Source organism: Colius striatus, chromosome 1, assembly GCF_028858725.1.
Source record: "Colius striatus isolate bColStr4 chromosome 1, bColStr4.1.hap1, whole genome shotgun sequence".
Lineage (NCBI taxonomy): Eukaryota > Metazoa > Chordata > Aves > Coliiformes > Coliidae > Colius > Colius striatus.
In genome coordinates this window covers 66,498,857-66,523,415 of record NC_084759.1, presented here as the reverse complement: position 1 = coordinate 66,523,415, position 24,559 = coordinate 66,498,857, and the positions used below count along the sequence as shown (strand labels likewise).

At 36.6% G+C, this 24,559-nt stretch overlaps 1 protein-coding gene across 1 annotated transcript in view; it reads right to left on the bottom strand.

Moving 5' to 3' along the window:
* Positions 1 to 5,811: 5,811 nt before the first annotated feature.
* Positions 5,812 to 24,559, bottom strand: part of TSGA10 (testis specific 10) — a 25,869-nt gene continuing 7,121 nt past the window's right edge. Inside the window, 13 exon segments of the mRNA XM_061997834.1 lie at positions 5,812 to 5,891; positions 8,775 to 8,909; positions 9,774 to 9,878; positions 10,207 to 10,409; positions 13,659 to 13,724; positions 13,726 to 13,869; positions 15,575 to 15,760; positions 16,629 to 16,739; positions 18,073 to 18,241; positions 18,476 to 18,531; positions 19,719 to 19,873; positions 21,453 to 21,568; positions 23,298 to 23,449. Of these exon segments, the coding sequence (XP_061853818.1) occupies positions 5,870 to 5,891; positions 8,775 to 8,909; positions 9,774 to 9,878; positions 10,207 to 10,409; positions 13,659 to 13,724; positions 13,726 to 13,869; positions 15,575 to 15,760; positions 16,629 to 16,739; positions 18,073 to 18,241; positions 18,476 to 18,531; positions 19,719 to 19,873; positions 21,453 to 21,568; positions 23,298 to 23,449 (1,620 nt within the window). The 3' untranslated portion in view covers positions 5,812 to 5,869.

Below are 24,559 nucleotides of genomic sequence, written 5' to 3'. Positions count from 1 at the left end.
GGCTCGGCGGGCCCGGCAGCCACCTGCGGCGCAGGACCCGCCCGCAGCCGCAGGGCCAAAGGCGAGGCGGTAGCGCTGCCCGGGAGCGGGCGGGGTGCGGCGCTGGGGTAAAGGATAGGGCAGCCCGGGCCTACGCCGGGGAGATGTTGGCCGCGGCCGGGTCCCTGAGGAATACGGGGCAGAGGAGAAGAGAGCAGCGCACAACTTGTAAAAGAGCTATTTCACCTCTATAGCTTCCTGACATAACTTTTCTGTCCCCTTCGCCGACCGTCAGCAGTTCCAGGTATCTACCAGCGAGTTCCAGTTCTTTTCTCAAGCAAGTTAAAGGCTGTTGGGGTTGGCGGGTAAATGCAGCAGGTGGCTACGGTCAGTAGATACATCTGCCTAAAGCACCTCAGACCCAAATTAAAAGTCAAGAACTTTACAGTGTTATCAGAGTGACAGTCTCTAGCTGAAGTTGCTCGCAGCTGTGAATAATAGTAAATTTGCATATTCATATAGTGTATTTGAAGCTTAGTTTCCATTGAAGAGGTGAGAAAGGAAGGTTGGAGGAACTGGCTGGAAGAATTGATAAAAACAAGACCAACAGTAGCATCCTACTTCAGCATCTATCTATTTCAATAAATTTCTCTCAAACTCGTGAGTTCTAGTTTCAACACAAGCACATTTTTATCTCTGATTTGCCTCTCTGGTCTAAAAGTCAAGCGAGTCTGAGGACAGCAATCTTGTATAGAAAATACAGGTGCTGGCTGACAAAAGAACAACCACCACATCACATTGCCTCCCAGTCCAAGGTGTTGGGCTGAAAAATGCTGTGGAGCTCACTTGTTTCTTAAGGAGAAAAGATAAGGAGAGCAGAAGTGAAAATGGAAAACTAGACACTCACTGGAGTCTTAAAATGAGAAATAATTTCAACATTACTTCTAGAGAAGCCACTGTGGGTCAAAAAAGAAATTCAATTGTAGGTTTTATTGCTATTAGTTAGCATTTAAAATGCATTTGATATTTTAGCAACAGTAATTTTATAAAATATTACTGTGTCCAGGAAAGACAGACCCTTGTGTAAAGCAAATCTGAGCAGCACATTGTTCACCTGCTAGATTGCACTGCAGCTCTGACAACAAAGACGTTTTCTGCTTTGTGTACTCTATATAATTGCTTGGGCGTAGACTGCATTCTAGATAAAAAAATGTTTGTTCTTCTTCCACCTCAGGAAATAAAACCACTGAAAATACAATGTAGATGAGAAGCACAAGCTAGGAAACTTAAAACTAAGCTTGGACTTTTGCATCTGCTTGAAATAATGATTAAACTGCTTCATGGATTTTACTACAAGTCAAATGTGGGACAGCTGAGAGAAAAATCAAACCGTAATATATTAGGGAGTCAGGTAAAAAAAAATCTGTTGTGTGGAAACATTTCATACCATGGCTTACACATAATGTTTTAATTATAAGCAAACTGTTTTTTTTAAAGTTTATTCCTAAAAAGACCTCTAATACATTCGTCAAGTAAGGCTATATCTTTTGACATAGTTGATCCAAGTCAAGTCATGTAAACATTTTATCCATCTTATCGAGCTATTTTTCTTCTGTATGAAGTGTCAAAACCATAAAACTGACTGTGAAATATCTTTCCACATGTTCAGATAACTATGTATGTTAATACCTCAGTGCTATGTTTGATTCATTCATCTTCATTTCACATACTCCCTCTGCTGGAAATTAATCTGTTGGTTCAGTGGATAAGAAGAAAGATCATTAAGAGTGCAAGATACATTAAAAAAACCTCTCGCTTCTTTTATTATGATGACACTTCTTTACAGTCACTTCAGTCTGTATGAGTAAAACAACTTGTATTCCTTGTGGAAGGAGGAGCTAGTTAAACTAGTTAAATGTATACCAACTTTATATGCATTCTATTGTATCATTTAAGATCTGATAATATCAAAGTCAAATTAAATAAATATACAAAAGCAAGCAAGTAACAGAGGTGATAAAGAATATCTGATGCTGATGGCCATGTGGCTCTCGAATACTCCACAGCCTCCACTCATGCTGATGGGATTAGTTGTTCTCAGAAGAAAGGAGGGGAATAAAATGAAACACTCATGTGTTAATACTACCAAAGAGTACCTGCCCCATGAGCATTTTTCCTGGTCAAAGACTAAAACCATTTGCTTCAACATTGACAGTACAATCTTAAACTTGATGCTAAAGCTCAAGCTTTATTAGGGACTGAAAGGGGAAAAAAAAATATACCTGGTTTTCTTGAGTGGAAACAGCAGGATAAACCACATAGATACATGGTTCCAAATGTTGCTGAAAGATTGCTTGGACAGATTTTATTTCAAAGTAGTGAAATACTTCCACCCAGTAACACACAATGAATTCTTTCTCCTCTATACTGGTAATGATGATCATGTTCTGGACTCGTAGTAGCTCCTATTTCTTCTAATATGAAGAAGAATGGACAAAGCAGGAAGGATACCAGAGGCATCCTCTACAAACTCTGTAAACCATTTATGCTCAAGTAAAACACCTTCTACTGATTAGTGGTGACAGTTTCCATTGCCATATTCCAAGCAAACTCTGTTGGAAACAACTCCAAAACTAGTGGCTAGAAATTAGAAAAATATTGCTGCAGAAAAGCATGAATACTTTCTAAAACACTACAAGATTCTTTGCTATGCAAAACATCATTTTCGATCATCACAGAGTAGCTGAGAACAAGTTTAACATACTCTTATTGCATATAAACTGACAAATTGTAATTTCAGGTTTGCATGTGTGAAAATATTGTGGTAAAAAGCAATTAAAAATGTATAAAAATAAAGTGTACCATTGCTCTCAGTTGCAAATAAGTGTAACAAATGCAAAAAAAACCCATAAAATAGATTTTTGGTGTATGTTTCTTTCCAAACAAAATACTGTAATAAAGCAACAACAAGAAAAATCACCCTAACACAAGTAACCTACATTACATGGAAATAGGTACTATCACCAAATGTATAACACATTTCAGTGGGGGCATATTCAATAGTACTTCCTGGATATTTAAAGAAATCAAGGCATGTTACTAATTGGAGAGTTTGCAACAAAAAGCAAAGAACTGTAAATGCTCTATTTGAGCTCATTATATACCTTTATTTAAGGATGAAACAAAGTTTCATATTCAGCAATGGCCTGAAGGTTTTTGGACTATACCATTGGAGCCATATGTACAATTCCCAACCAACAAGAACTGTCAAGCCCTCTTGGACCATTAGTACAGACATTGCTAACAGGCAGCTTTTTTGTTAAACCAAAAGGTCTTAGTTGCAAACTTAAATTTAGTAAATTTAATTCATTTTTTTCTTTCTTTTGGTTTCTGACTTTGTGTTGGGTCAGATGCATGGGGGTTGCCACTACAGTGATACTGCTCTCTGAATATAGTCACTTGAATGATTTATTTGGTTTTTACGCATCAATAATTACAAACAATTAATTAATGTCAGAAGTCACTTGAAGTCTATATCCCACCACCACTTATGAAAGTTCCTTTGGCCCCATCCAGGACCTGATGATCCTTTTGCAATTTACCTGCGGAAGAACAAGGTTCTCATTTCTGTAAAGATTTCTAAACAACAGCTAACCCTAATAATAGAGGCTGTCACTCTACAAAAAGCAAGCCTATTACACCTTGATATTTATAATCTTATATTCTTGTGATCTGCTCTATTTAAGAATTTTAAAGTCAAAATTGCTTAAGAATCTTGCAATTCCACTTTGTAGGGAAGAACCTAGTTACTGACTTCTTTATGACCTTATATGCAAAAACTGTCATTACTGCAACTAAGGAACTGCATCTTAAGACATGGGCCTCTGTACTGTATATTCACTCAGTCTCATCTACTTTATCACAGAATGGTGGGTGTTGGACTGGATGATCTCTAGAGATCCCTTCCAACCTCCTTGCTAAAGCAGGTTCACCCTGATCAGGTCACACAGGAACATGTCCAGGCAGGTTTGAAAACCTCCAGAGAAGGAGACTCCACACCCGCCCCGGGCAGCCTGTGCCAGGGCTCCCTCACCCTCACAGGAAAGAAGTTTTTCCTTATGTTTAAGTGAAACTTTTTGTGTCCCAGCTTTTGTCCATTACCCCTAGTCCTATCACTGGACACTAAAGAAAAAAAGTATTTCCCTATCCTCTTGACATCCACTTCAAATATTTGTAAGTATTAATGAGGTCCCCTCTCAACCTCCTCTTTTCCAAGCTGAAAATATGTTTATCTAACCTCTCCTTTTCATCTCCTAAATGCTACAGTGTTGGTTTTATAGTCTTAAGGTCACACAACAAACCACTTTCTTATCTTCTGGGACGAAGAGGTTATAACCTGCCATCTGGGAAAAGTGTACCATATGTCTTTTATTAACTGCTAATATGGAAATGTTTAATGTCGTTATGTCTGATCATACAGCCTTTATTAATTGCAAGTAGTCCCGTTAACACTGCTGATTGCTGAAACGACTTCTGTGGCTGCCAGCCAAATAAAGAACAAAGAATCAAGGCCTATGAATTAAAATCCAGTCACCTGCACTGAAAAACATCATTACTCTTAGGAAAGAGAATCCTGGATATTATGTTAAAAGGATATATTTATATTTTACTTTGTCCTTTTTAAACATTATTCATCAAAATACTTCTACAGGCTTTTTAAAGCTACCTGTTCCTAAAAAGCTACATAGAATCATATCTACAGCTCATATCCCACATTTTAAAAGTTGGTTAGAAGCATTCATATGGGTTATGCCATCATTACTCAAATACAAATGTTTGGTAATGTTTAGTAGTCAGGTTATCACAAACAAAATTCATATGAAGGAACACATGTGCAAGACATATGTTTAAACTATTACCATCACCAACTTGCCTTTGCTTTCAAAAATAAAATGGAGGCCTTTCCAAAAATTCTTTTATGAAGCTAGCAAAAATGATCAATCTATGAAAAAAATTTGTAATTTAAATTAATTAAACAGGAATTACTTGTCTGTTTCTGAATACAGAACTATAGATTCCCCAGATAATTTATAGGAGAGACTCTTGCAAGAGAAACTGCATTTACTGTGTGAGAATATAGAACTTGGATAAATGTTATGACATAAAGTGCAGAAATACTGAGCAAGTTTAAGTGCCAATAACTATCACCAAGCAGTACTTACATTTAAAGAACTATAAGTAGAAATTTCGTGCAGTTTTAATAAAATTCTTTGAAGTTGAACACACCTCCAGTATGTATGGAAACATACCAAAAATACGTATTTTCATAGATGGATGGAGACAATGGTACCTGTTGGCATTACTATCTTATTTATCCAAATTAATAAGCCAGATTTGAAAGGGGGAAAAAAATCCCAAACTCTGCTGATCTTCAGATGGCGCAGCATTCTCTCAAATATGATAGTCCAGCAAAAATACATCCAAATTCTAACACCTTAATGTAAACATTTTTCACCCAAATAACATTTCAGTTTGTTCTTTTATTTTCCTTCTTTTCCCAATTATATCAATAACCTTTTAAAATTATGCAGAATTTTGACTTAAAAGCACAGTGTCAGTAACATCAATGGGACTGTTTTTTTCTGTTTATGGAAATGGGCCATCTCACACAATAATACAAGAGATGGGTGAGGGGTGGGAGAGGATGCTACCTAGCCCGATTTCTTCCCACTGAACAACATCAAGAGTGGTGAAAAATCTGTGCAAGTATTTGTGAAATAGATATAATGACATTTAGCATTCAGCAGGGAAAAATTATAATTAAATGTGCATTCAACTTTAACTCTCCAGATGGCGTACAGAATCTTCACAAGCCATTGTGAATATAACTTTAGAAGTCCTTGAAAGAATTCCTAGAAAGAAAAAGAAAGCTAATTTGTTTCATGTTCAATGAATACAGAAATACATTCTGATGTTTCCATGTGCAACATCTTAAGGTTTTAATTCTGAAAGCACTATGAGCAGGCTTCAATTATCAATCAAGATCATTTGAAGGATTAGATTTGTGTAAGAGTGCTGTAATGCTCTTTGAAGTGAAAGGCAAGCTTTGGACTCCTATCACTTAAGAAAACCAGAGAGAAAAGGTCTTTCCTACTAGGTCTGCCAGGCAAACTACAAGGCACATCCTTTTCACTTTACTGAAAAAAAAAAGTCTGGTGCAATAAAGACAGAAAGACGGAAGAATAAGAAAAAGTTACAGTCCAATTTTACTTCTGCTATCAGTTTTACTTCTGTATCAATAAAATAAAAAGCTGACTGAATGCCTCATCTCCCATCACAATCTGCTAAAATAGCACCAAAACACTGGGGAGAAGGAAGGTTATTAATGGTGATTCCAGCACTGCTATCTCATTATACTTCATGTATTGCAGAGTCAGACATTAGCTGTGCAAGAAGCCTCACTATCAATGAGTAGTTGTTTCTACAGTATCTTTTTCAATCTTTGCTAACTTGTCTTCAAGCAACCAAAGAATTAAATTTAGTCTCCTGGACAACTATTTCTAGTAGCAGTCTGCTTTAAATTCAACAGAAACTTGCACCTGGATCACGTTTCATCGTTTCCCCCATATATCTATTTTTAAAGTCTTAATTCTGTGACTTTCCTGCTGATTATGCTTAAATATTTGCATTTATTTTCTTGCTTTTATTCTCAGGCCATATTTTACATTCTTTTGTTCTGGTCTCAATGATTTCTTTTCTGATCTAGAGTTAGCTGAGAGTGAAATTATTTCATCATTCATAAATATTTCAGAGATTTCTACTATTCCATCTTTTTCTTGATACAGACTCGAAGTTCTTGACATAAAATATATTAAAAACCTCAGTACTCTGGACATTAGAGCATTGACCCAGACTTAGGTAAATCAAACGTAAATCACTTACACAAAACAGACAGGTGCAAACACAGATCTCTGATCTACCTCAGGAGAGCTTTCTCAAACAGGCTACTTTATTCACCACTGTATCACTATACTACACAAAACCTGATAAATTGTTTCCAGTTAAGCTTTTAAAACAAAGCACAGACTAACAAAGTTTCAGATTTTGTTGCACTGGGGGTTTGTTTGTTTTTTTTTTTTTTTAATGAAAACAATTCCAAATCATTTAGTATAAATAAACAATAAGTCTGGAGCAACCCCAGTTCTTCTCACTTAGCCAAAAAGGTATGTAACAAAGAGCTGAATGAAGAAAAGAGTTATGAATTATGTTAGTATCTCAACCACTCAAAAATGGAAAATAATTAAGCAGAAAAAGAAACGGTTCATTTGCACTCAAAAGCTACATTGATTTAATTAAGAAAGATTTAGCTTAAACCAGCTGAAGGTTTTAAGCAAACAAAAGTATTTATACCTGGCTCACATATTTCATTTTTAGCTCTTACTTAAACTGATTATTCCCTAGGAATGTGCAAAAGCAGATCATGCTACATAGGGCCAGCCAGGAGAAAAAGTAAAAAAAAAAAAAACAAAACAGAAAAAAGCAACAACCCCACAAAACAGCAAAAAAGAAAGAAGAAAGCAGCTGAATTCACAACCTTGTTTGCAGAGGATTAGCCTTGATTTGGTATTTAGCCACTCTGAAAAGGGAGTGATACAAATAGAAAAAAACATAATCATTAGTATCAATGTGGTGGCTACATGGATTGATCCCTCTTTTTTTTTATATGGTATCAAAAATAGAAGACAGTGTCATGGTAATTAAAAGTAAATTAAACTGTTCCAAATGATACAATGCTTATTTCTACAAATTTAAGAGCACGCTGTACTCAGATTAAGGAGAGGTAAACATGAGTCCATCAGAAGGAGGAAGACTCCCTGTACTTGCTATCAAGCAACAGCTACAAAATCACTGTCTTGCACAGCTGTATTTTCCTACTAAGGGCACCAGAACCAGCTCACTGAACCAAAGGAAGTCTTATATTCCTAGGACCTAAGTGCTTAGAGGATACTTTGATAACAAAGATTAACCAAATGCCAAAGGTAATAATCTCACTTAAAGTATTAACAAAATTCATCTTGAATTACATCTCAAAAGCAGAAATTATTTCCTGCAAGTCAGAAATTGAAATTTTTTCCCCTTAAACTGACAACTATTTGTAACACATGCTGTTATCAATCTACCAAAAAAGTATCATGCAACAAGCATGCAGCTACCAAACATGGTGCTAAGGTGAGAGTGAAGCTGACAGGGGAGAAGATGCATATAGTGAAGGCTCCATTTTCCTGATTGTTAAAAGAAAAGCTGAGCTTGCTCCTCCTCAGTGTTACAAGTATTTCAAGACTTTCAGAATGCATTCATGTTGCTGGTAAAAAATGCATACACATAGAGGAAAAACTATTCTGAAAAATACTAGAAGAAGAAAAGCTGGATAGTTAAGAACTTTTATGTAGAAAATATGAAAATATTTCCATCTACACTTGCACAAAATAATGGCAAGTCGAGGTTTTCCATTGTATTATTTCTATTACTGTTTTAAGAATCTATGACTATACCATCCCAGTGCAAGTAGTGGCTATTAACCATAAAGTTTTGATACAGCTCAATAAAACAAAATAAAAGAAGTACCATCAAAAGCTTGTGGTCCTGAATCTTCTTGTAACTTTTCTTGGAGCAACGTTATTTCATGGAATTCAGTCAATATTTCAACAAGAAATATCTGAGTTATCCTTTTATTTTTTTTAATCTTCTTTTCCCCCCCTCAGTGTTTGAAACTTAAATGTTGTTGAACCACTTACTCTTCCAGGGACCAGCCCAGAGACCAATCAGGAGATTGACGACAGCAATGTTCAGGTGATGATGTTCTTAATGTGGAGCTTAACTGATATGAAACTGTATGATTCTGGCGTCGAAGCTCCCTCACAGCATGTTCCCTAAATAAATATTATTTTACAGTGAGACTAAGCACTTCTAAAAAATCTTTTAAAACAAAGGTACACCTGTATTTGCACACACTCTGATTCATTTTATGCAGCTGAAGAAGCACAAATCATGCCACTTTTTTAACTGATTTGCTCATCTAATTCAAAAGTTCTGCAGTTTTTGCCATGACTCCAGGGTAAAGGAGAATCCAGTTTGAAACTGAGACTTTTAAGAAATGTATTTTTAAAAGACCTAACCTCGGGTATAGAGAGCCCCCTCCAAAGCTCTCATCCTTACTTATGAGAGAACAGAGTACCAACAAAGTAATTTACTACAATTAAGCAACACATCTGCTTCTCAAACCTGTGCTATAATCACATCACTCTGCTTTTTTTGACTATCTCTTTTACATACCCAAAATGATGCCTGACACTGTAATATTTTATCCTCAATATAGCTACAAAATAGAGAAGTGCTGCTATCTCTCAGATAAGAAAACTGTTTAAGACACCAAGACTAGTCATCTAGATTTTCACCTTAGATCAAGGCAGGCATCAGTGTTAATGAGTGAAGACATGTGAGCATCATCAGGCAAATGAACTACCCCATTCTAAAGCATGCAATTCCAGAGAGCAGTTTATCCAACTGTCTCATTCAGTTGGCCACACAGGGGACATTGACAACTAATTTAGACAGCATGTGTAACAGCTGAACAGACTAAATTTAGTGATGGGAACAGCCCCTAAACACACAGATGTACAGCAGAGAGAAACCAAACTTTGCTGTTTATCCTACTAATTAGTCTAAGTCTTAGTACTATATTGCATTTCACCCCAACTGGATGCAGAAAGCACAGTACAAAACCATACACATGCCTTTCACAGCGCTCAGTCCCCAGCTGCCTTTTGGCGATCTCCAGTTCCGACTCCAGTTGAACTGCTCTGTTTCTGAGCTGAGTAAAATCTCGACGATGCACAGCACTGTAAAGTCCATGCACTTGAATTAGATAGCAATTGTAATTCTCCAAGTATGTAACCAAATACAGCTATCCAAAACTGAAGGGCAGCTATATCATGCAATTGAGATTAAGAACATTTTTTTTGGAGTAAAATACAACACTATACAGGAAAGTCTCTTACAGTATAGCTGAGGGATCAGAAGCAGGTTCTTGGTTTTATCTTCTGCTGTTAAGGGTAAACCAAGGTACATGCACCATTTGAATGTTCAGTTAGCTATAAAACCATCTCTGTGTATATACACCCGTGAAGAATAAAAAACCCTACAATATTCTCCCAGTTGTTTACTCACAGTTCATTTTCTGCTACAGCAAGCTGTTCCTTGAGAAACTGAATTTCAGAGTCTTTTTCTTGGTTTGCTATCTGTGACTGAAATTCTTTCTCGTGACTGGACACAAGCAAAGATTCCAGGTTTTTCACAGATGCTCTTTCATTTTCCAGTTGTTTTCTCAGCAGCTCGACTTCAGAATGAACTGACTTACACTTGCACTGCAGCTAAGGAGAGAGTTTAAAGTGTTAGATTTATTTCTGTTGAGTTTGCTGGTTATCTAGTATGGTAAGCTTTTTTAAATTAAAAAAAAAAAATGGAAAGAGAAAAAAAGGGAAAAAAAAGGAAAAAAGAAAAATCATTTCTGGGATCAACGACCTAAATTTGCTTTCATGTGGATTAGTGTTATATTGGTCAAAATCCCGTGTTAGATTCACCCAATGTATATATCTGAATGTGAACGTACTTGATACAAATGACAAAATGCTATGAAATATACAGGTCAATGGATACAGATCATAGACAGATCATAGACAGAATCATTACAGGAAGGAAGCTTTACATTTTGTTGAGGCAAGGAATTACCGATTAACCATTTGCATGCAGGAAATGATTCCTGGTGTAACAAAACAATATCTACATCACCAGCAGAGTGAGATGACATTTATATTACTTAAGGGAACATCAAGAATAAATCTGGACAGAAAAGGAAAATTAAGAAAATCCAAACCAAGTTATTAAATATCCATATATCTTGAGGGAACCTAAAAAAGAGCACCCTTAAAACCTAGTGTGTTCCAATGCAAAGGGAACAATGGACGCATCAGAGACATAACTACACAAGACGACAAAAGAACCCTTCAGAGACAGTGACTCTGGAAAACCTGTACTAAGTCAGCCCCAGAGACACTGAAAACTGTCTATTTAATCTTGGCATAAGCAAGCTAGACGTCATTCTTCCTTCATCTTCTCATATATGCATTTTAGTATGTCTGAGTCCATTTGGGGTGCTACAAACACTTTTACCTGTATTTTACTCAAACCTAGTTTACATTGAGCACAGTAATGCTCACCCAAAAAGCATTGCGAATCTATGAACTGAGGCATCTTAACAAACACCCTATCTCTCCAGCACATTCCTCAGAATTTTCAGAGGATAACTGTTTGTGTTTTCAAATCAGGAAGATGCTGATAGAACTCTAGGTCACAGGCCAAGAAGTAATAAAAGAAAAAACTATTTTTCATTTTCCAAAGAAAAACTCAAATTATTATTATTTTTTACCAAACTAAACTAAAAGGTTTCTTCAGTCTGAAAGATCCAATTTTCTACTATCAATCAAAAATCTAGTTGCTTTGACAATAAACAGTTTTGATATTCTACTTGTGTATTTCAGCATAGAATACTGAAAACTGGAGACAGCGTGTTATAGGAAAAGAAACAGCATTAGAAACACTGAAAGAACAATATTATTCAGCATTAGGTTTCGTTTCCAGTTGCACATATACTTATGCTGCAATCTAGTAATGCAGATTTCTGCATTGGAATTCTACGTAAAGTAAAAGCCCTATCCAAAGGTTATACTTGCCGATGAAAGACTACTGGGCACTTCCCCTCTTCAGATGGACAGGGGAGAGAAAATACAATGAAAGGCTCATGAATCAAGATAAGGACGGGGAGATGACTCTGTAATTATCGTCATGGCCAAAACGGACTTGAGTGGGGAGAATTGGTTTGATTTACTAACAATCAAAACAGAGTAGGGAAATGAGAAATAAACCCCAATATTTAAAACACCTCCCCCCACCCCTCCTCCTTCCCAGGTTTCTACCTCCTCCCCGCAAGCAGTGCAGAGGGATGAGAAATGGGGCTTATGGTCAGCTCATTACAGATGGACTTTGCTGCTGCTTCCTCTCAGGCAAAGGCCTCCTCACACTTCCCACTGCTACGGTGTGGGGTCCGTCCCACAAGAGGCAGTCGTCCACAAACTTCTCCAACGTGGGTCTTTCCCACAGGCCACAGTTCTTCACAAACTGCCCCAATGGGGGTTATCCAAGGGGGAAACAGTCCTTCAGGAACAAAGTGCTCCAGCATGGGTCCCCCAGGAGGTCACAAGTCCTGTCAGCAAAACTGGTCTGGCATGAGCTCCGATCTCCATAGGTTCCCAGGTCCTGCCAGGAACTTGATCCAGTATGTGGGCTTCTCATGCGGTTACAGCCTCCTTCTGGCATCCATCCACTCTGGCATGGGGTCCTGCCAAGGCTGCAGGTGGAACTCTGCAACACCATGGACTAGCTGCAGTGTCAGGGCCTGCCTCACCATCAGCTGCACCATAGGTCACAGGAGAATCTCTGTTCCAGTTCCTGAAGCATCTCCTGCCCCTCCTTCTCCACTGACCTTGGTGTGCGTGGAGATGCTGTTCTCACATTCTCACTCCCTTCTTCTGCAGTTCTAGCATATGTGCAGTAACTTCTTCACCTTCTCAAACATGTTACTCACAGAAGTGTTACCTCTGTAGTCACTTGGCTTGGCCTTGATCAACAGTGGGTCCATCAGATACAGGGGAAGCTTCTAGCAGCTTTTTAAAGAAGCCACCTCAGTGGCCGTCGACTACCAAAACCTGGCCACACAAACCCATTACACTTAGTCATATTAGATCTCATGAAAGCTTTAGACAAATATCATATGCTGGAACTCTTCCCCATTAAAAGTATCATAGGGGACTGAACAAGCAGACTAAAGACATCACACACACATTTGGCTGGAACAAATCACCACGTGTAAAGCTGCTGTTTGATAACTGGGGTATGGAAGAGGAATTAAGGTTAAAAGAGAATTCTGGAAGCCTGGAAGGAACATGAAATTATCTCAGCTGGAGCAGGCAATGGTCAGGACAGTGAGAGAATGGTACTGAAAGTATCTGAATACATATGAACATACGACACATATGAGCAATTTTTCAGAGTTTATCCAAGTTGAGTTTTTAAAAATTTGCCTATCAAACATTGATTTTGTAGTTTTCTGTAAAAATGAAAGTCAACACAAATTTATTGTCCAGGAAAATTAAGGAAATATTATGAAAGACATATTGACACTTTCTAAAACAGACAAGCTTTTTTAAAGTCCATGTCAAGTTTCTTTGCTAAAAGACTGCTTCAGTTATTCTGCTCACCTAGTGCCTGCAGGTAAAATCTGAGATACCTTTCAAGGAGCAACCAGTAATTTTAAGTCCTGACTTTCGGTATTCATACTGAAGCCTTGGAAAGCCCTGTGCTCTTCAAACAGTATACAGCATCCATCCAACACCCCTGAGGACTAAGGCCCTGAGGAATGCCAAATTAAACACTCCAAAGAAACAAAATTTTGAAACACTAATCATCAATATGGATTTATTTGATCATTCTGGATACCAAAGTAGATTTAGGTTCCTTAAGTATAATGTTAATATAAACTTATTTTTCTAATGTATTTCACACACCCTTTCTATCATCTCTGCTGTAGAAGTTAACTGCTCATTTAATTGGTCTTTGACTGTGTCTACTTTAAATGCAAAGTTCTTATGTAGATGTGAGATTTGTAAGTATAGAGACTCTCTCACAATGTATGTTTAGAAGCTCTGCTTCCGTTTTCACTAGAGACTTGCTTCAGGCAGAAATCTGAGACTTGTATGATGCTTCTGTTGTTAAATGCTACAGTAAAGTAATATCAGATAATCAAAACTCTACTGCAAAGAACACTTAAAACTGCTTCCAAAATCCTACAAAAATATCTCTGTAATTGTGGTGGATTCTAAGAGGCAGACAGTAATTTGTTCTGGAATAAACTTTAAAGTGTTCTTTGTTTTTTTTTTTTTTTAATAAAGAACTCCTGCATATAAAAACTAGAAGAGAACAGTTCTTGCTTCTGACAGAAAAATCAGCTACTGGCATTTAAAACTCTTAATTCCTACAATTCTACTTCATCTGCAGAGCGAATAAGGTTCAAAGCTCTGCCATGGGTTGCATTTCATTTTCAGATAGATCCTCTTAGTTTTAGCAATAAAATGCATTCTTCCATGTAGATGATCGGTGAACGCAGAGATACTGTCAATCATATTTATACTGCTATCATCTATAAACTCAGACATGACTAAGAGAGTACAGAAGTCACACTAAAGAGAAGTCCACAAGCCAGCAGCAGCAGTTCTGACTAAAAGCATTTAGAATTTTGTATACTTAAAATTAACATAGCCTAGGTATTTCCTTTTTGAAAAATGCCTGTACTTTGCCCAGTGTCACTGGTATTTCACATCACTTTTAACTACTTAATTCTTGTGGATGGAAGAATGAGTCTGGGAGATTAACAAAGGGAGAGATAAAGCATTGGGATGTTCCTGAAGGATTTCTTAGGAATTAGATCCCAAGAGATTATTGTAGGGGGAGCACATCGTATTAATTCTAACTCCATCTTGCCTAAAAAAACCCCACACAGAATACTACTAGGCATGTTAAATTTTTATAATGAAAACTTCTGTGTTTTAGATATGTGCTTTATACATAACTACTATGAACCTGAGTACAACATCTGGAATTCTGTCTGTTTGTTGACATAGTTTTCATTAAGAGGCTGGTTTAGGACTATGCTTAATAGCAGGCATGTGAGAAGGAACTGGAAGGATGAAGTCTCTACCCATTTAAGGCTTGCTGGACAAACTAGGACCATGCATGATTTTTATTATATTAAAAACATGTCAGAATCTGCCACAGAATATTCCTATGCTGTTTTACTATTGCTATGTTCTTGTTCACTTTCTTGAGTATCTAATGTGCATGGGCAGCCCTCAGTATCCTATACAATATTCAGGAAGCAGAGATGATTCACAACAAATACTGTAATAACTCAAAACCACAAGATGGCTTAAAAGTTCATAACATATTTTCAAAGCCATGCTGTGTATTTTCCCTAAGTTCTTCACATTTTCAAGTGGAAAGAGGCCCTTCAGAATATCTAAAGCAGTAGAAAGAAGGCTGAAAAGCTGGAAGTAAGAAAAGCAGGGTCAGGAACATAATAGGTGACAAAGCACCACGTATGTTTCAAGTATGCTGTGGAATTGTGTGTGACATTATGCCTTCAGTCATTTTAAACATGAGAATATTTTATAATTACTTTTTTTTCCTTGAAATGTGCTATATTTTTAAAATATTTTTTTCAAATGTGACTTGAAGTTGACTTGCTTAAATTAATTGAGTTGTGACAACTAAATAAATTGAAACCTCGTATATACAGTTCACTGTAACTCACTATATCTCTAAAATATGAGAAGTGGCATTAAGCATAATTTTAAACAGCTGCAGCCTTAAAAATACTCCTAGAACATATCACAGGTGAACCATAGAAAGAATGATTTCAACTTACTTGCTCCATCGCTGTTTCAAGGGACTCCATTTTTTCCTTCAGCCTGCAGTTCTCAGACTCCATGCTGATCAGTGCCAATCTAACAGAGCTACAATCTGCTTCTGCTTGATGACATTTTGCTTCCCAACTTCCTCCTTCTTCACAGGCTTTGTGGTAATTCTTCGAAAGTTCACAGTTCTCTCTCTCCTAATACATACAGCTTGCTTGTTTAATCATTTACATTAAGCTCCAGAAAATAAGGATATATAGAGATCTACAGGTATGACATGGTATTGGATGTTCTCTTTCCACTGAAAACTTGGCCATTTAGCCAAAACATTCACTGGATCTCAAGAACCAGTGTTTTATTCAAGCTGTCCACATCTTAATGCTCAACACACATCTGTTAAAATGGCTAGATTAACATCAGAAATAGGAGGTATAGCAATATATTGCAGACCGAGGGGGGATCTCATTAACATTTACAAACATCTAAATGGTGGGTGTCAGGAGGTTGGGACATCCCTTTTATCGTATCTAGCAACAGGACGAGGGGTAATGGAATGAAGCTGGAACACAAATGTTCCATTTAAACATAAGAAAAAACTATTTCACTGTGAGGGTGACGGAGCCCTGGCACAGGCTGCCCAGAGGGGCTGTGGAGTCTCCTTCCTTGGAGGTCTTCAGGACCTGCCTGGACGTGTTCCTATGCGACCTGATCTAGATGAACTTGCTTCTGCAGGGGGGTTGGACTAGATGATCTCTAAATGTCCCTTCCAACCCTACCATTCTATGATTCAATTATAGTAGTAGACAAAATAGTTCCAAGTCTCTGTATTATTCACTGTGTGAATTTTAAGTTTAATAAACACACACACAAAAACCACAATGTAATATACTTCATTACTTGTGTACTGCAAAAACAGCTTAAAAATGGGTTCAAACTAATGAAAAACATATGGCAAAATGAGTATAAGTTTTGGCGAGAAAGCAAACTCTTTCATGGAAATATAGTTAAAGTTGATTTTTAGTTAAAACAGCAGCTTTTATTAACAGATTTAATCTATGTACTCACTTTAGACTTCAGTGCATCCTTCAGCCTGACAATATCTGCATTGGAATCCTGGGCTTGCAACTTCAAATCGTCAAGCTCACTTTGGTACTTTGCTAGTTTTTTATATAGTGTCTATGAAGAAAGATTTGTTTCATAAAGTTAACTATACTGTTTGTTCTTTTAAAAAAATTTAAAAGAATTAGTTTGTATGTAAAGCTTATGGTTTTGTTTTTAACAGGCTACATAAAATATTTTTGAGTAATGCAAAATTTTAGTCATAGAAGTACACATGGTTTAGATTTTATTTCTTTGACTTACAAACAGTGCTAAAAGTTCTTAGAAATGTCAATGAAAGAATGTAAGAAGTTAAGAAGAAAAAATACAGGTGATTTATTTAGCAGCTAGAGACTTCATTTAAGGAGCTCCGTCTTTTTCACATGTTACAGTCTCTTAAAAATCACATCTGACAAAGCAGAAGACTATGGAGAAGGCTCTGGAGAAACTCCTATTCCTGTTGTGAAAACATTGCAAGTTGTTGAAAGGTGCTCTGGGAAACTGAACTTTTCTAGTAAGCTCAAGTGAAAAAATGAGAATGCAACTTGAAATACTTTGAGTATCACATAAATTAATGGAAGAACCTAGAGGAACGAATACATATTATAGAGGTAGGCCTATTAAAAAGTAGTTGATCCTGTAAGGCTAAGACTTCCAGTTTCTAACTTCTTCTGCAAGCATCCAGGCATTGCATGGAAAACCAAGCAGCTTTGAAAAGTAGCTAAAAGCAACAGGAGGCTGTTTTCTACCAGCTGACTTCATGAGTACCAACTGTCTTTCTGAGAGAACGCCAAAAATAGTGATTCCCTGGATTATCTTTGATGGTTAAAATTACTACAAACTTTGACTTTAGAGTTCTTAGAATGTGAGTCGTCTCAATTTTTGCAGCACAGAATTAGGCACCTGACCTAAACTAGTTAGCTACACTTCCTCTATAATGAAGGGAGAAAGACAGGTAAAATGAATCACTACAAACTGAGATGGGATGAATCTCCTTCTGGAGTACTTTTCTTCACTAAAAAGGGAGTCTTAATGACTTAAAACTTATATACGTAAAAAGAGGTGAAGTTAACTTGCTCCTGCAAAATTGGGTAGTGCTTTTAGAGGAAGAGAAAGCCAGGTGAACAGAAAAATATTCTCAAAGACAAAGATACCCTAAGCAGGAAAATAAGCACAGAGAAGAAAGATCAAGTATCAGAAAACCTAAATGGAGGCAAAACACTGAAAAAGAAAAACCGGAACATTACTAGTCCTTTGCATACAAGAGAAATGAGCAATAAGGGAAAATCAGAGTTTGAAAAATGAGCTTAAGAAAATAGTTTACTTCAAATAAGGGCCAAAAAATTCTATGTACTGCTTGAAAATTAATACAATTTTGCTTTTTATTCAAGAGTTCTCTGTACAAATATACCTGATTTTCTTGCTTAATATCAGAAAGACATTCTTGTAACCTGACGTTCTGCTGAACTAATAAGTCTCTGTTGTTGTTAGTCTGTGCAAGTTCTTCATTGGTTTCTTGTAGCCGTTGTTGCAAACTGGTGTTTTCTTTCTCACAAATAGAGAGTGCTTCAGTAGATTTTCTATGCAGTAAACAATAAATACTTCAGGTATGACAACACTGCCTGACCTAATACAAATGATAGCTTTTCCAATGGTTTAATGCAAGTCATGAAACAAAGCTGCAACGCTTTAATATTTAATGAAGTAAAAAATATATTTAATTTATACACCTTAGCACATCCTATGACTCATTTTTTGAGTAAATGCTATAAGTTTATCAATATTTAAGAATGATCTTGAGATTTTACTCTTACTTTGAGGAATGCATCAACTCAGAAATCAGAATCTTGAAATCTGAAATCATTTTCTCCTTGAAAAGAAATAAAAGAAATAAAATCAACCTCTTACTACTCCTCAGTATAAATGTAAAAAAAATAAGTATGATTATATATATTTTCACTTTATTCAGCTAGCTGGTTAATTTAACTATTTAATGCCAAATGGGTTGCAGTTTTCCAAGTTCCATAATGTACTATTTAGAGAGAAAAATCCAATAACCTTAATTTGGCAAATAGAGGAATAAATGTTATTATCTTCTGTGGAATACAATAACTTTTCTTAAATTATTATTATTATTTGTGGTTCTAAAGATAGCATTTTGCCCACACTCCCAAAAGTAAATGATGTCTTCTGTCTTTTAGATATGTTATTACAGCTTTTGTAGCTTGTATGTGATAAAATAAGAATTCCATCACTGTATTTCCATAAAGCAGGTAGCACAGAGTATGTCACTTTACTCCCTTGTCTTCGAATACAGATATTAAAAGAAGCATAGACAAGCTAAGGAAATGGAGAGAGAAGAGAGGTGAGAGATAGTCATCTCTTCTTGAAAAGGGACACCATTTTACACTTTAGAGTTTTTAAAACGCAAAGTCAGTCCTGATGGCAAGATGCGCAAAGCCTGCCCTGCAATATATTTGCTTTAAGTTTTTGTTAAAAATTGGTGCAAATTCTTGAGTTACTAATTGCAACAGTTAAGAAGTACCTTCTTTAGTTTATCAGATAAGCTGAAGTGAAAAACAGTGTTTCAGAACAAAGCAGCTTCATTATATAGCTCAAATCACACTGTACAATAAATTTTCATGGGTAAATGAGTACCTTAAGGTGAAAAGAATATCATTCAGATGCTTCCTCAATGCCAACAAGCCCAATATTATCTGGCTCCCAACGTCTCTAACATAAGTGAACCCCAAGGAAGAATTTAGGATTAATTTTATGAGATACAAAATATTTTATTGGCTAATTTAGTCTTCTCCACTTCAGCAAAGTCTCCTCTCTTGATAAGTATAAACAACACAAAACACCTAACATGAGATACTCAACATTGCTCAAACCTACTGCTGTTGAAGTCAATGTGAGTTTTATAGTTGCCTTGAAACTGGAGCAACACTAGGTCAGCAGTGGGCACTGTTGCAGACACCAATATAAGACAGGTGTGATGACTCAGCAGATATTTCCCTATTTATCTTGTGTGACTACTTGCACGTTAGAACATACTTTAACTGATAGGTTTTCCTCTGAAGCAGCAATCTTCTCTCTTCCTTCTTCTACACAGTCTTGCAAAGTTGCCTTCTCTTTAGCAAGTTGTGCAATGTTTTCTCTCAAAGTACAGATCTCCTCTTGCTGTACAAGATTTTGTCTTGAAAAATTATCTGCACATAATCAAAAAGCTCTCATTTTTACAAATTCCTTTTTTAATAAAAAACTCTTATTTGCTTCTGAAGTGTAAAAGAACAGAGCAAAAGCTCTCCTTCAAGAAAATACTGAAGCATGTGTCTTTTTGAAACATATCAATAACCTAACTGATATTTACAGAATTGCATTCTTCCTTAGATCAAGGCTTTAAATTACTTAGAGCTATCTTTAAACAGCAAATGTTTAGATCATAAAAAATAACCTTCTCTGTTATTATAATAGTAAAGGCTTAAACAGAATTAAAATAGCAGATAAAACATCCAAAGTAAAATGATCTGTAGCTCAGTCTTTGAGGGACAACATAGCATATACTCACATTCTATTTTTTTTTCCCCAGAATCTCTATTTCAAAACATGAGAAGAAAGGCATACAAATTTCCACCCCATATTTTTGGATCCATGGAACCTGCTAAGATAGTGTTCAAACATGTCCCTGAAGAAAATTCTGATTGAGAAGATAATCCTGCAAACCATTTCCAGGTGCATTAAGAACAAGAAAATCATTGGTAGTAGTCAGCATGGCTTCACCCAAGAGAAGCAACGTTTGACCAACTTGATAAACTTCTATGATGAAATAATTGGCCTGGTGGGTGAAAGGAGTGCATTGGAAGTCATCTACCTTGAGTTCAATAAGGTCTTTGACACTGTTTTCCATAAGATACTCATAGGTGAGCTGCTGACATACAGGCTGGATAAGAAGCGGAGGTAGACTGAAAAGTGAACGGTCATGCCCAGTTGGTGGTGATTAGTGGCACAAAGTCTAATTGGAGGCTGGTAACCAGTGGTGTACCCACAGGTTAATATTGAATCCAGTCCTGTTTTATGTCTTCATTGATGATCTGGAGAATGGAGTGGAGTATACAATTATCCAGGTATATCAGGAATTATGATGATGCAACATTGGGAAGAGTGGCTGGTACACCAGAGAGTCATACTGCTACCCAGAGGGACCTTGACAGGCTGGAGAAAAGGGCTGATAGAAACCTCACAAACTTCAACAAAAGTAAGTGATGTCCTGCACCTGGAGACAAACAACTCCTGGCATCAGTACACAAGGTAGAAAGCAGCTTGGCAGGAAAGCTGGAGGTTCTGGTGGACATCATGTTGAACAAGAGCCACCAATGTGCCCTTGCTGCAAAGAAGGCAAACAGTGTCCTGGGCTGCATTAAGGAAAGTATTACCAGCTGGTTGAGGCAGACAATCCTTCCCCTCTGGCCGGCACTGCAAAGGCACACCTGGACGACTGGGTCCAGTTGTGGACTCCTCAGTATAAGAGAGACATGAACATACTGCAGAGAGCCTAATTAAGTGCCACAAAGATAATTGAGGAACTGGAACACCTCTCCTATTGGGAAAAGCTGAGAAAGCTGGGACTGTTTCATCTGGAGAAGGCTCAGGTTGAGATCTTGAAATGTTAAAACTATACAAAGTATATTTATTTGCATCCCACAATTTTTCTTTCAACTCATAAGAAAAAAAAATAGCTGTAACATAACAATTAGCCCATTGAATTTTATTACAAAAATTGTCACTCACCAATTTTTTCATTCAAAAGTGTGATTTTCTCTTGGGTAAGTTGCATTTCATGGTTTTTCTTAACAAGGCTTCGCTGAGTCTCTGAAAGACTCCTTTCTGTCTTTTCATTCAATAACCTAGAAAAACAAGTATTAAACAGGAGAATTCAGAAATTAATATTTTTTTTTCCTTTTTTAAATATTACTAAAATTGCAAAGTTGGAAAAAAGCAAGCTTATTATGTATATTTTAGACTATTTCTCATATTTTGTTAATGTTAACCTTAATCTCTGAATATTGAAGTCTGAATACTCCTGTAAAGAAACACAGAAAAGTAAAAAGAATTCTTTACAACAGGTGGATGTCAAAGCTTTTAAAAAATTATTACAACAAAAATCATCACTTGGGACATAGAGGGGAACTGCTGACATATTTCAAGTTACACACAAGTGATACGTTCAAATCATGTAGTAATATTAATGATTCTCAAAATATTGAAGAAACTGAAGAGAACTATAAGCCTGTTTTGGGGAAAAGACACAAAAGATTTTAGTAGCAACAATTCAATTTTTGCAGTATTCATAAATCTGAAAACATTATAAAGCAGCAGTAACTCGGAACTGGATTTGCAAAGGAATGAATGCTGGTTTAGAAATCACAGGATCCTTACAAAAGCATTGTGGGTCAGCACAATATTGCACCCCAGCACTCAGCATTCCCACCAATCAAAATCTAACAAAAACCCTGCAATACTCAAGTGTCAGCTACACCAGTCACTTGTAAGAACACATATGTTTAGGAGACTATTTGCCTACCTGAATTATATGTATTGAAATATAAGAGGAAACAGTCACGGTACCTTCTTTTGCAGTCAGTCCACTCTGTAGCCTAGTTCAGTCTGTCATCTAGTCCTTTGTATCTCTCTGCACAAACTTCACACACGATTGATCTTTCCCTCCAGTCAGTAAATGATCCTTTTTTACCTTGCACTCACTGACCTGTGCTTTCTTCCCTAAAGGATTCAATTGAGTCTAGTCCCACTCATGCTTCTGAACACAGTTAGGAACTCCAGTTCAGCAGCAAGCCACAACCTTACATAAAGCTTCAGTTTTATTTCCTCTCATGGAAAAGCTCCAAGACTCAGAAAAGGATGTTTGAGAATAACTACATGTGACACCCATTAGTTTATGCATGTTTGCTTGCCTCTATAAAAACAATTACAAAATCACAGAATCAGAATTGTTTAGGTTTGAAAAGACCTTTTAGATCATCAAATCCAACTGGTAACCTAGCATTGACACGTCCACCACTAAACTATGTCCCTCAGCACTACATCTATACATCTTTTAAATACCTCCAGGGATAGTGACTTCACCACTTCTCTGGGCAGCCCATTCCAAAGCTCCTGGTGAAGAAAGCACCTCAATGTCCCTCTTGCAGTGAGAGGCCCAAAACTGAACATAGAACTTGAGGTGTGGCCTCACCCATCCCCAGGTCCTACTGGCCACGCTACTTCTGATACAAGCTAGGGTGCTATTGACCTCTTTGAAAATAAATGATTTTTAATTCATACACAGTTTACCAAATAACATCAGTCTCTGCAGCTTGTAATAGAGAGACCTTAACTCTAAGTCAGAGTGAACTTTACTTTTTAACTGAAGATGATTTTCAGTATGTCATGATATAAACAAGCCAAGAACATTTACATATAAATAAGCAATGAGAAAAACAATTTCATTCCAAAAAGAAGGATGGCTCAAAAGAACAACTATCATAATCTCCCTTCCCTTTGAGCCATATAACAATTAGGAAAACCAATGAATGTAGGCTGCCATTACTTATCAAAGTCATGTCGTTATATACTTACCTAAGTGAAGCATATTCAGCTTCCTGTCGGCTCCGCTCAGTTTCAGAATCCAGAGCTCTTCTTGCCAATCTTTTTGTCTCCGTTTCCAGAGAATCAATGGTATCTTTCATTAGTGCTGCTTTGGTCATCTGTTCTAATCGTTCACTTTCTAACTATAAATATAATTAAACATTAAAAGCCAAAACAAAAGTTGATTTATACATAGAATTGTTCTTATTAATTCAAATTCCACTCTGTTTTTAGTACAAATCTTTTACTGAACAAGAAATGTCCAAGTATCTCATTTACTCAGGGCCTGACTCTGAGTCTACTGAAGGTAGTTGGCAAAGAGCTGAAATGTGATTTTCACTTCCTTTAAAGGACAACATTTTCCTGTCTTTCAGATCTTGGGGAATATTTTCATCTATTAATGTGAATTTTAGGTTGGTAATTATGTCCAAGGGCAAAAATGTTTGTCATTGATCAACATTAAGAGTTTTCACTGCAAAATAACGTTAAAAGAAAACATTATTACGAGTGTATGAAGGGAGAAATTCCAGTTTGGGATACAACACTACTAATAACAGCTTTAGGTCTTTACCAAGTGATATTGCTACACTGATAACTGGATGGAGAAGCCGCTGTAAAACACTTGCATAAAGCCCTATACGACCAACTCACCATCATGAGGCTTCTAGCTCTGTACTCAGACCAAAGAACAGGTCCAAAACTTCTCATATGGACTCCAGCAAAGCTAGTTTGAAATCTCCAGTTTAAAGAAAGATTTGATTCTTTATTAAAATGTCTACACTTAACACTCAAAGAACTGTCCTTTCTAAATTATTTGAAAGAGTTCTTTTAAGGTAAAAAACTCTCACCTCATCCCTCTCTTCATTTACTTATTTCTGTACTACTATAATCAAAGGTCAGATCTCTAAAGAGTAAATCAGTAAGCCTCTGGTAGACAGTAACGTTTTCAATACTAGTGCCATAAATTTCATATTGATGTATTGCACTCAAAGGGTACCAAATGAATTGAAGAAATTACAATGTATCTAGAACTGGATTACTCCCAGTACTCACTACACATCATAGGTCAAGCATCTGATTAAAGGCAATTTACTACTCAAGAGTACTCAAGTTATTTAAGCCTACAGTGTATTCTTCACCACAGATGCACTCAGTTTAATATTATAATCCTTGGAGCTATACTTATAAGCTTTGTAATATTTAAAAAGCTGAAGTAGAAAAAGAAAATTAAACACAATTTATAATCCAAGTTC